General features: G+C 40.9%; 1 protein-coding gene across 7 annotated transcripts in view; it reads right to left on the reverse strand.

Annotated features, from left to right (window-relative positions):
* Nucleotides 1-12,833, reverse strand: part of cenpe (centromere protein E) — a 55,295-nt gene that overhangs the window by 18,785 nt on the left and 23,677 nt on the right. For 5 of the 7 annotated variants that reach the window (XM_036144656.1, XM_036144655.1, XM_036144653.1 and 2 more), the window contains exons 23-34: nt 12,026-12,229; nt 10,424-10,627; nt 9,675-9,878; nt 5,763-5,963; nt 4,168-4,371; nt 2,555-2,758; nt 1,689-1,772; nt 1,450-1,563; nt 1,142-1,363; nt 967-1,062; nt 475-555; nt 52-174 (exon numbers count right to left, since the gene is read on the reverse strand). In XM_036144656.1, the coding sequence (XP_036000549.1) occupies nt 52-174; nt 475-555; nt 967-1,062; nt 1,142-1,363; nt 1,450-1,563; nt 1,689-1,772; nt 2,555-2,758; nt 4,168-4,371; nt 5,763-5,963; nt 9,675-9,878; nt 10,424-10,627; nt 12,026-12,229 (1,941 nt within the window). The remainder of the gene's footprint in view (nt 1-51; nt 175-474; nt 556-966; nt 1,063-1,141; nt 1,364-1,449; nt 1,564-1,688; nt 1,773-2,554; nt 2,759-4,167; nt 4,372-5,762; nt 5,964-9,674; nt 9,879-10,423; nt 10,628-12,025; nt 12,230-12,833) is intronic. The other 2 variants (XM_036144657.1, XM_036144658.1) reach the window with 2 other exon arrangements.

Genomic DNA, 12,833 nt, shown 5'->3' on the forward strand with positions numbered 1-12,833 from the left:
TTCAGAGGCTGACTATTTGCACTATATAAATAAAACTCAAGAGTGCATTACAACGAGGTGATTAGCGGAGTCCTGCAGGCGTGATAGAGTCTCCCCGATTACATTGGGCCTGTGTTCCAAGCTGTTCAATTGCTGCCTCAGGGCTGAGAGAGACGAGTTTGCTTCATCCAGCAACTGAAAAAAAGCAAACAAATAAAACCTTAGATGTCAAAGAATCATTTGTAGTTGATTAACAAGCACAGGCTGACCAGTGTCTGTTTGTGCTGTTATCTAATTGACAGCCTACCATTTAACTTTTTCAAAAATGAATTTCCCAAAAAGCACAACTCTTGTTGCGTGCCAAACTTTTCTTTACGGAAATAATCTATTCACAGACTGGACCATGTTGTAAAGACTCTTGAGAATGGGAAAAAAATAAATACAATAAAACAGTAAAACCAAGAATTTGACAAATTATTAAGACAGTGGACAAACCTGCTGGGAGGCATCTGATTTGGATTCAGCCAGAGCTCTTCTTTTCTGTTGCACCTGCAGCTCCTCTTGGAGGTACTGCAACTGACAAAGGCAACAGATCTTAAACTCCACCAAGCAGGACCGTAGAAGTATTAGCGCAAAAAGAATTACCATACTTCATTAAACTTTTATATTCAAACTAAAAAGCCTTAGCCAACATATACTGTATAACCATTTAAAAGTTGGGCTCATCATTTGTGGATTTGAAAAGATCAGGCATGTTAAAAAGAAAAAACAATATTATTAGGTTTTACCTTTAACTTGTGATGAAAAATTATTTGCCAAAACTAACTTGTCAGTTTTGGCAAAATATTTTTGCCAAGGCTATTACTATATCAGACTGACTTGTACGTTTTGTATAGTTCTGTACAGCATTGTGTTTCCTGATTTAAGTACTTTAGGCAGTTAGTCAAGTTTTACTAATCAAGAGCAGTAAATAACTGGGAATAATACTTCTTGCTTTAATTTCGCTTGCTCTTCCATATTTTCAGCTTCCTTCTCCACAGTCAAAAACTCCTGCTGGGTGAGCTTTTCCTGCAAGGCCGTCATCTGCAATTAGATGAAACTAAAATTATGTGTCCTATAAATGACATTATTGGTTATTTTGTAATACAATCCACATAACTACCATGTTCATATTTTCCTGCAGCTGTGCTCCAAGCTGCTCCTTCTCCTCTCTCAACCCCACTAGCACCTCCTGCAAAGAATCTCTCTCCTGACTGAGAGCCATCAAGCTGAACTGCAGTTTTTCCATTTCGTCTTTGTGGCTTTGGAGGTTTTTCCATTTTTCAGACAAAAGAAAATTCTTCTCTGCTTCAACGCTTGCCAAACTATCAGCCAATTCTGTGACCTGTGACAAAAAAAGTAAAACAAAAATAAGTTAGTGGTGTTATACAGCACTGGAGAGGGAACAAAAGAAAACAACACTACTTTAACCTTTTGGTCCACAGAAGACTTCTCGTCTATTATTTTCTTCAGCTCACAGTTGAATTTTTTTTGTTCATCCAAGTCATTTTTGACAGCCTTCAAAAGTTCTTCTGATGAGGATGCCTTAACCAAAAGAAGATGAATACAAAGTCCCACACAAACACTTTCAGCTGGAGATGAGGTACAGAAACGGAAAAAGGGTAATGCATAGCAAACTATACATTAAGATAACACTCCTTAACGCTCACCTTTTCTTCAAGCTGCTGTTGGTGTTCCTCTAACTGTCTCTTCTGGTCAGTGACAATTTGTACAGACATATTCAGCTCCCCAATCTGGTAATACAGGAACAAAGGTCATTCCCCAAGAGAAACAAAAATGTATCATATCAATCAAAGTTCAGTAGCAATTATTTGCAACATCCCATCTGGAGCCTTACACATTTTTTAGTCTTCAGTGGAGAAGGGATGTTGAAACAGAAAAAGTACAGACGATAAATGAAAGGTAATACATGCAGAACTTCAAATGGGTAAGCAGAGATCAGATGTGAGCTCAAGACAGCTATAAGTTAGGGCTGAACGATAATTCAATAACGATATATATCCATTGATAGACATATATTGATGATAGAAAAAAGCGTCAGTAAAAAGTTCAATAGAATAAAAGTTTTCCTTTCTTATGCATTTTAGCCATGTTAGTTAACATCATATCATAACACCCTTCCAACCAATCACAAAAGCAGATTCAGGAATGCTCTGTCACCAAGCCCCGCCCCCTTCAAAGAGTGTTTTTTTGTAAAAAGTTGGTTGAATAAAGGGTTGAGTTTGAATTTAGTGTTTGTGTGTTCTTTATTTAAAAATAGGTCACTAAGCAGCAGCATAATATGGCCAGGGCTACACTTAACATATGTTTTGAATTTGTTGATAGTTATCAATATTGATCAACAGGGTAGGAAGCAGGAATTGAACACAACTTTTTCATTTCAAAACTACTACTCTTATTGAACCACATTTGTTCCAGTAATGAAATACAGCGAGAAGAATTTGCACTATAAAGAGGAATATAACATCTGTTGGCATTAGTTGTTAGTATTTGATATGAATGAAACAAAACAAACCATTTGGTTATTTTCCTCAAGTTGTGCTTGGAGTTTCTTCTTCTCCTCTGTCAGCTCTTTCACCACCATGTCCAGTTGATTTCTCTCTTCATTGATAGCCATCAGGTCGCATTGCAGCTTCTCCAGCTTTTCTGCAGAGGATTCCTTCTCAGCGAGCAGCTGGTCTTTTTCTGCTAGCACACTCTGAAGCTCTTCAGGTAGACCCTTTATCAAAGTGTGAAAACAATTCCTCCTTAGCTTTAATCATTCAATGTTAAACCATTAAACCATTATTACTTTCTTTCAGAATCAACAGGAGTATAGAAACATTCTGCAGCATGAATGAAGAATTTATATTTGGATTACTACCATTTCTACCATCCAAGATAGATCATTTTTTGTGTATTTTCCTGATGTTTCCTGCTTCCACATTGCAGCCACTTTTACCAGAGAGCAACTCTTAAGCATCAGGGACTCTTCTCTGGGCCCCTTTCTACTTTTCATTGAACCAGAGAGCTTCTGAGATGCTAGCCGGAAGCGCGGCAGCTCTCTGTCAGGAAGGAAAACTAGTCCAATTTCACCAGCGTGTTCTGCGTCCATCCAACTATGTAACAAACATCTGCTGTCTGGTAAACAAAATGGATGAACCGCTCCTTCTCTGCACAAAGAACTCCGACTTTCAGCAATCTGCTGCAGTGTGCTTCACGGAAACATGGGTGACCGAGCAAATTCCAGACACCGTACTGCCACGATTCCTGCTGTTTTATGCTGATCACAGCATGGAGCTCTCAAGAGGAAATAAATGAGCTGAGATTTGTTTCTATATTAAAAGGAGCATAGCTTAAGTTTCAGGATTTTTGTAGACGCCTGCCTCCACTGGCGACAAGGTAAAATGACACCAGTGTTATACATGTGCATAGGAGAAGAGGAAAAGCACCTGCTGCTGTACAGGTCTTTAGTTTGAAGGCGTAATGTCTTCTGCATTGATGGTGTATGAGCCATAAAAGTGTTCTACATCATGTTGTGGCCACTAACTTTAAAACATTTACACAAGAATGATGAGTGGGGATAAAAACAAGAAGGGGTGAGTCCCATCTCAGAGCTCAGGAATGCGACACGAGAATAAAGCGTTTGGAACACGCTTTGAAAAGCATGAGAAAATGTAGGATGACGCCTCGCCTGCTAGACTCCACTAACTCAGACAGGTGGTGAGTCGTCCTGCACCACCAGTCTGAGCTCCGCCATGGGTTCCAGGAATCCAGTCTCCAATTACCTGGGTCCTATCTTCTGAACTCCCAGGTTCCTGCCTGCAGCCTCATCGAGGTCATCTAGGATGATTTGCATTGTCCAAATGACCTAATGGCCGCCCTCCTTAACTCTCTGTCTTATCGGAACGATCTCACGGCTGCAATCCTCAACTCTTTTATTTTCTTATTTTTATTCATTTTTCGGCTCTTTTGTTCATGTAGGAAGCAGGAATTGAACACAACTTGTTCATTTGAAAACTACTACTCTTATTGAACCAGTTGCTCCAGTAAGGGAATACAGCTAGAAAAATGTGCACTATAAAGAGTAATATGACACATCTGTTAGCATTAGTTGTTAGTATTTGATATGAATGAAACAAAACAAACCATTTGGTTATTTTCCTCAAGTTGTGCTTGGAGTTTCTTCTTCTCCTCTGTCAGCTCTTTCACCACCATGTCCAGTTGATTTCTCTCTTCATTGATAGCCATCAGGTCGCATTGCAGCTTCTCCAGCTTTTCTGCAGAGGATTCTTTCTCAGCGAGCAGCTGGTCTTTTTCTGCTAGCACACTCTGAAGCTCTTCAGGTAGACCCTTTATCAAAGTGTGAAAACAATTCCTCCTTAGCTTTAAATATGCAATGTTAAACCATTAAAAACATTATTACTTTCTTTCAGAATCAACAGGAGTGTAGAAACATTCTGCAGCTTGGATGTAGAAATTATATTTAAATTACTATTACTACCATCCAAGATAGATAATTTTTTGTGTATTTTCCTGATGTTTCCTGCTTCCACATTGCAGCCACTTTTACCAGAGAGCAACTCTTAAGCATCAGGGACTCTTCTCTGGGCTCCTCTCTACTTTTCATTGAACCAGAGAGCTTCTGAGATGCTAGCCGGAAGCGCAGCAGCTCTCTGTCAGGAAGGAAAACTAGTCCAATTCAACCAGCGTGTTCCGCATCCATCCAATTATCTAACAAACATCGGCTGTCCGGTAAACAAAATGGATGAACTGCTCCTTCTCTGCACAAAGAACTCAGACTTTCACCAATGTGCTGCAGTGTGCTTCACGGAAACATGGGTGACCGAGCAAATTCCAGACACCGTACTGCCACGGTTCCAGCTGTTTTATGCTGATCACAGCATGGAGCTCTCAAGAGGAAATAAATGAGCTGGGATTTGTTTCTATATTAAAAGGAGCATAGCTTAAGTTTCAGGATTTTTGTAGACGCCTGCCTCCACTGGCGACAAGGTAAAATGACACCAGTGTTATACATGCGCATAGGAGAAGAGGAAAAGCACCTGCTGCTGTACAGGTCTTTAGTTTGAAGGCGTAATGTCTTCTGCATTGATGGTGTATGAGCCATAAAAGTGTTCTGCATCATGTTGTGGCCGCTAACTTTAAAACATTTACACAAGAATGATGAGTGGGGATAAAAACAAGAAGGGGTGAGTCCCATCTCAGAGCTCAGGAATGCGACACGAGAATAAAGCGTTTGGAACACGCTTTGAAAAAGCATGAGAAAATGTAGGATGACGCCTCGCCTGCTAGACTCCACTAACTCAGGCAGGTGGTGAGTCGTCCTGCACCGCCAGTCTGAGCTCCGCCATGGGTTCCAGGAATCCAGTCTCCAATTACCTGGGTCCCATCTTCTGAACTCCCCAGGTTCCTGCCTGCAGCCTCATCGAGGTCATCTAGGATGATTTGCATTGTCCAAATGACCTAATGGCCGCCCTCCTCAACTCTCTGTCTTATCGGAACGATCTCACAGCTGCAATCCTCAACTCTTATTTTTTTTGGCTCTTTCATTTGTGTAGGAACCAGGAATTGAAGACAACTTTTTCCATTTGAAAACTACTACTCTTATTGAACCAGTCGCTCCAGTATGGGAATACAGCAAGAGGAATTTGCACTATAAAAGGAATATAACACATCTGTTGGCATTAGTTGTTAGTATTTGATATGAATGAAACAAAACAAACCATTTGGTTATTTTCCTCAAGTTGTGCTTGGAGTTTCTTCTCCTCTGTCAGCTCTTTCACCACCATGTCCAGTTGATTTCTCTCTTCATTGATAGCCATCAGGTCGCATTGCAGCTTCTCCAGCTTTTCTGCAGAGGATTCTTTCTCAGCGAGCAGCTGGTCTTTTTCTGCTAGCACACTCTGAAGCTCTTCAGGTAGACCCTTTATCAAAGTGTGAAAACAATTCCTCCTTAGCTTTAAATATGCAATGTTAAACCATTAAAAACATTACTTTCTTTCAAAATCAACAGGAGTAAAGAAACATTCTGCAGCTTGGAAGAAAAATTTATATTTTGATTACTACCATCCAAGGTAGAATATTTTTTGTGTATTTTCCTGATATTACCTTTCCTCCACATTGCAGCCACTTTTACCAGAGAGCAACTCTTAAGCATCAGGGACTCTTCTCTGGGCTCCTCTCTACTTTTCATTGAACCAGAGAGCTTCTGAGATGATAGCCGGAAGCGCGGCAGCTCTCTGTCAGGAAGGAAAACTAGTCCAATTCCACCAGTGTGTTCCGCGTCCATCCAACTATCTAACAGACATCCGCTCTCCGGTAAACAAAATGGATGAACTGCTCTGTGAGCAGTTCATACAAAAGCAAAGGAATTTCACACTTTCACGCAGAGACAGCCTCTCACAGCAGGATGCCCTGCAATGAGCCTAGACCACTCCTCACATTATTTTCACTTCTTCCTGGGACTCTCAAGGAGGAAGAGTCCGCCCTGGACCAGCCAGCCATGCATGGGGGCTTCATGGGACTTAAAGAGGCCCACAAGCTGAGTAAATGTGCTTTCTGTGAAACTCATCTCCCCTCGCTTCAATGGAGCAACAAAGGGGGAATTTCTTGTCCTCCGCGGAGCGGAGGACCTGACTGGCATCGGGGAAACCGACGGCCAAATCAGAGTTAAGTCTTAACTTCGGCGTCGGACGCCAGAGCAAAGAATCCCTATGTCAAAATCAGCTTTGTTTATTCTCCTCAGCTGTTGCAGGAAGCTGATTCCAGACAACGTAGAGCGGCCAAAAGCCAACACAGGACTCAGTTTCCCAAGCTTAGAGCTCAGAGACTGCGTGCAAGACATCGGACCGGCCTGCTCCGACCGCATTTTGGCTGGCTAAGAGCCGTATGTCTGCTGTTGCTAAACAGCTATCCCCTGCCTTCAACTTCTTACAATTGAATGCCCAAAATGAAGCGAACTGACACAGACAGGTTTGAGAGAGAAACAAACAGGGACAGTTAAATGGTTTATTTAGAAGGTTCACGTAATGCGTTCACGTGGCTTTTTTAAACTCATGGAGCTAACCGACGTAGGTCCCGTCAGTACTCTTCAAACCACACCATGGCTGATATGATAAGAGTGTGTTTTATGGTTATAACAAACGTTATCTCCACAAGGGTTTTATACATAGATGGGATATTGATGTTTGTGTTTATCCAGTCCGCTCATTATGACTAAAATAACGCCAAAGCTTTTTAAATTCAGCGCCGAATGTCCGCTAGCCTAAATGCTATTAGCTTCCGGTAACTTCTGGCTTCCCAGATGCTCAACTACGATTAGTTTCAAACATAAGGTTTATTTCGCTTTGCTATACTGTCGTTTGATAGTGCTATGAGCGTTATTGCCGCATTAATACGGAATATTTATGTCTATTTAAAGGTGCTTTGTGTAACTGTAGGATTAACCTATTTAGCGACTGATCGCTACAGCGACCCCTAGCCACCTGGCGGTATAATCACATTACTAAGATCGAGCGTCCTGAAAGTTTACTGATGATTACTGAGAAAATCATTCTTTAAAATTTTATTTCTTCAAATAATATTTTGTTTAACTAAGGATTTGCATTGTGAATGGGTTGAAACACATACCAAATGTTGTTCTGCATTAAACTAATTTAACCTCAATTCACATTCTTTAAGATGAACTTAGGTTTTTTAACTCAGATCTGCAGTGAACCAGGATTCATTGAATTATTCTGATGATGACCAATTACTTTGTTTTGTCTTTTGTTTCTCTTGTGCGTACATAGTAGCTTAGTTTCTTTTTCTCTTAGTTTTGCTAAGTAGTTTAGTTAAGTTTCACTAGCCTCGTCGAGAGGATATGTCAATTGAAATATAGTGTTAATTCAGATAAACAGCATTATATAGTGATGTTCATGTTAGAAAGACAGAGCAAGCCGGGTTTAGTTGTTTCCGCCCGGACCGCTAACAGTGTGATATGCTGAGAGTCGGCATTTCACGGTGGATATTTGTGTGCGTGATAAATAAAGTAAGTACTTTTAGAGATTAGTTTACTCTTTAACTGTTCTTTATTAGTATCATTGTAGTGTGAATCTGTGATTTGCCCATATTTATGTCAGGGCAGTCAAACTTTTTTACAGTAGCAGGCCACACACTATCAGGTAGGAGGGTGCACTTATGCATGTGCCCGAACGCCGAAGAGGAGAATTTTGAAAAATAGAGTCTCCCTGATGTATTTTGGAAGCTTTCAAGACAGGTGATTATTTAAATAATAGAGTCAGAGTGCATGTTTTAAATTGAATAAAAAGCAAAAAAAAAGAAAAAAGTGAATTATCAATTCTTCAAAAACAACCTTTGTTTTTTTATTATTATTCTTAAAACATTTTTTCACATGTTATCATCATGTTTTAACAAGGTTTTGAACAAATTTGCATAAAATTAGTTGAATTTGAATTACTAGCACCATATAAAAGAGATCAGATTAGGTGAATATATGACAATTTACTAACTTCCGAACGCGCAGTGAGACAACGCGCGTTCGCTCGGTTCCTTCTCTGCTCGCGCGCTCGACCTGCTCATTCCATGCTCAACACCAGCTGTGCTGTGCGCTCGCTTGGCTGTTTCTCCACGAGCATCGTGCGAGAAGAGTTTTTCAGAGGTGAGCTCGGATTGGTTGCTGCGCGCTCAACCAGAAGGCACAAATATCGCTCCATTATATAATCGGGGAAATGTAGGCGGCGGCAAGAGCTGCTATAGACGGCGATTTGCCGCTGTTGACTGGCTACTTTTGACTGTCCTGTTTATGTTTCCTGCTTTTCTGGTAAGATATTATGATTGCTAGCGCCTGTTAGCATTAGATGCTAATGCGAATTCGGTTAATACTGTTGCTGCTCAGAGTTGCTGTAGATGAAGTTGTGTGACTTGTGTTGTTACTACTTATCCAGCAGCAATTGCAGGGCTTGCTGGGGTTCTGATTCATTGTTCATTTCTGTAAATTTTTGCTAATTTGTTTAGAGAAAGCAAAGTGCATATGAGCCTTATTAGGACTAGGATTGTTTCTTTCACAGACCACACTCATATGCTCCATGAGCCCCAACATGTAACATGTGTTTCACATGTAATTCTGCCACTCAGGCTATTATGGACCATGTTACGTGTTTGGACTTATATTAAAGTTGCCGTTGTTGATCTCCAGTCTCATGATTCTCTAATCGGAATCTCCCATTCATGGTGCCACTTCAACCAGCATCCATATTCTAATTCAGATGTAGGAGTGTTTCCTACAGTTCATTTTATTTCTGTTAATTAATTCTTGAAGAGAAGTGGTCACTCTATATTCTATGTGTGTGCAGAGTTTGCTGTTAAAAGACCCCCAGTGCATGAATAATCCCTTTCAAGTATTGTCCTGATATGAGCTCTAGAGCTCATTTCCACCGGACTATACATAACAGAGTTATTTATTTAAACATTAGATAACTTTAAAGCAGTGTATAATTGCACAACAACTACTACTCTTATTGAACCAGTCGCTCCAGTAAGGGAATAAAGCAAGAAAAATGTGCACTATAAAGAGGAATATAACACATCTGTTGGCATTAGTTGTTAGTATTTGATATGAATGAAACAAAACAAACCATTTGGTTATTTTCCTCAAGTTGTGCTTGGAGTTTCTTCTTCTCCTCTGTCAGCTCTTTCACCACCATGTCCAGTTGATTTCTCTCTTCATTGATAGCCATCAGGTCGCATTGCAGCTTCTCCAGCTTTTCTGCAGAGGATTCCTTCTCAGCGAGCAGCTGGTCTTTTTCTGCTAGCACACTCTGAAGCTCTTCAGGTAGACCCTTTATCAAAGTGTGAAAACAATTCCTCCTTAGCTTTAACCATGCAATGATACACCATCAAAAACATTATTACTTTCTTTCAAAATCAACAGGAATATAGAAACATTCTGCAGCATGAATGACAAATTTATATTTGGATTACTACCATTTCTACCATCTAAGATACATATTTTTTTGTTTATTTTCCTGATGTTTCCTGCTTCCACATTGCAGCCACTTTTACCAGAGAGCAACGCTTAAGCATCAGGGACTTTTCTCTGGGCTCCTCTCTACTTTTCATTGAACCGGAGAGCTTCTGAGATGCTAGCCGGAAGCGCAGCAGCTCTCTGTCAGGAAGGAAAACTAGTCCAATTTCACCAGCGTGTTCCGCATCCATCCAACTATCTAACAGACATCTGCTGTCTGGTAAACAAAATGGATGAACTGCTCCTTTTCTGCACAAAGAATTTAGCTTTCACCGATCTGCTGCAGTGTGCACTATAAAAGGAATATAACATCTGTTAGCATTAGTTGTTAGTATTTGATATCAATAAAACAAAACAAACCATTTGGTTATTTTCCTCAAGTTGTGCTTGGAGTTTCTTCTTCTCCTCTGTCAGCTCTTTCACCACCATGTCCAGTTGATTTCTCTCTTCATTGATAGCCATCAGGTCGCATTGCAGCTTCTCCAGCTTTTCTGCAGAGGATTCTTTCTCAGCAAGCAGCTGGTCTTTTTCTGCTAGCACACTCTGAAGCTCTTCAGGTAGACCCTTTATCTATGGAAGTGTGAAAACAATTCCTCCTTAGCTTTAACCATGCAATGTTAAACCATTAAACCATTATTACTTTCTTTCAGAATCAACAGGAGTATAGAAACATTCTGCAGCATGAATGACGAATTTATATTTGGATTACTACCATTTCTACCATCCAAGATAGATAATTTTTTGTGTATTTTCCAGATGTTTTCTGCTTCCACATTGCAGCCACTTTTACCAGAGAGCAACTCTTAAGCATCAGGGACTCTTCTCTGGGCTCCTCTCTACTTTTCATTGAACCAGAAAGCTTCTGAGATGCTAGCCGGAAGCGCAGCAGCTCTCTGTCAGGAAGGAAAACTAGTCCAATTTCACCAGTGTGTTCCGCGTCCATCCAACTATGTAACAAACATCTGCTGTCTGGTAAACAAAATGGATGAACTGCTCCTTCTCTGCACAAAGAACTCAGACTTTCACCAATGTGCTGCAGTGTGCTTCACGGAAACATGGGTGACCAAGCAAATTCCAGACACCGTACTGCCACGGTTCCTGCTGTTTTATGCTGATCACAGCATGGAGCTCTCAAGAGGAAATAAAGGAGCTGGGATTCGTTTCTATATTAAAAAGGAGCATAGCTTAAGTTCCAGGATTTTTGTAGACGCCTGCCTCCTCTGGCGACAAGGTAAAACGACACCAGTGTTATACATGCGCATAGGAGAAGAGGAAAAGCACCTGCTGCTGCACAGGTCTTTAGTTTGAAGGCGTAATGTCTTCTGCATTGATGGTGTATGAGCCATAAAAGTGTTCTGCATCATGTTGTGGCCGCTAACTTTAAAACATTTACACAAGAATGATGAGTGGGGATAAAAACAAGAAGGGGTGAGTCCCATCTCGGAGCTCAGGAATGCGACACGAGAATAAAGCGTTTGGAACACGCTTTGAAAAGCATGAGAAAATGTAGGATGACGCCTCGCCTGCTAGACTCCACTAACTCAGACAGGTGGTGAGTCGTCCTGCACCGCCAGTCTGAGCTCCGCCATGGGTTCCAGGAATCCAGTCTCCAATTACCTGGGTCCTATCTTCTGAACTCCCCGGGTTCCAGCCTGCAGCCTCATCGAGGTCATCTAGGATGATTTGCATTGTCCAAATGACCTAATGGCCGCCCTCCTCAACTCTCTGTCTTATCGGAACGACCTCAATCCTGCAATCCTCAATTTATTTTTTTTTTGCCTCTTTTGTTCGTGCAGGAAGCAGGAATTGAACACAACTTGTTCATTTGAAAACTACTACTCTTATTGAACCAATCGCTCCAGTAAGGGAATACAGCTAGAAGAAATGTGCACTATAAAGAGTAATATGAGACATCTGTTGGCATTAGTTGTTAGTATTTGATATGAATGAAATAAAACAAACCATTTGGTTATTTTCCTCAAGTTGTGCTTGGAGTTTCTTCTTCTCCTCTGTCAGCTCTTTCACCACCATGTCCAGTTGATTTCTCTCTTCATTGATAGCCATCAGGTCGCATTGCAGCTTCTCCAGCTTTTCTGCAGAGGACTCCTTCTCAGCGAGCAGCTGGTCTTTTTCTGCTAGCACACTCTGAAGCTCTTCAGGTAGACCCTTTATCAAAGTGTGAAAACAATTCCTCCTTAGCTTTAAATATGCAATGTTAAACCATTAAAAACTTTATTACTTTCTTTCAAAATCAACAGGAATATAGAAACATTCTGCAGCATGAATGAAGAATTTATATTTGGATTACTACCATTTCTACCATCCAAGATAGATCATTTTTTGTATATTTTCCAGATGTTTCCTGCTTCCACATTGCAGCCACTTTTACCAGAGAGCAACTCTTAAGCGTCAGGGACTCTTCTCTGGGCTCCTTTCTACTTTTCATTGAACCAGAGAGCTTCTGAGATGCTAGCCGGAAGCGCGGCAGCTCTCTGTCAGGAAGGAAAACTAGTCCAATTTCACCAGCGTGTTCCGCATCCATCCAACTATGTAACAAACATCTGCCGTCTGGTAAACAAAATGGATGAACTGCTCCTTCTCTGCACACAGAACTCAGACTTTCACCGATCTGCTGCAGTGTGCTTCACGGAAACATGGGTGACCGAGCAAATTCCAGACACCGTACTGCCACGGTTCCTGCTGTTTTATGCTGATCACAGCATGGAGCTCTCAAGAGGAAATAAAGGAGCTGGGATTCGTTTCTATATTA

The sequence above is a fragment of the Fundulus heteroclitus genome, chromosome 12, assembly GCF_011125445.2.
Source record: "Fundulus heteroclitus isolate FHET01 chromosome 12, MU-UCD_Fhet_4.1, whole genome shotgun sequence".
Lineage (NCBI taxonomy): Eukaryota > Metazoa > Chordata > Actinopteri > Cyprinodontiformes > Fundulidae > Fundulus > Fundulus heteroclitus.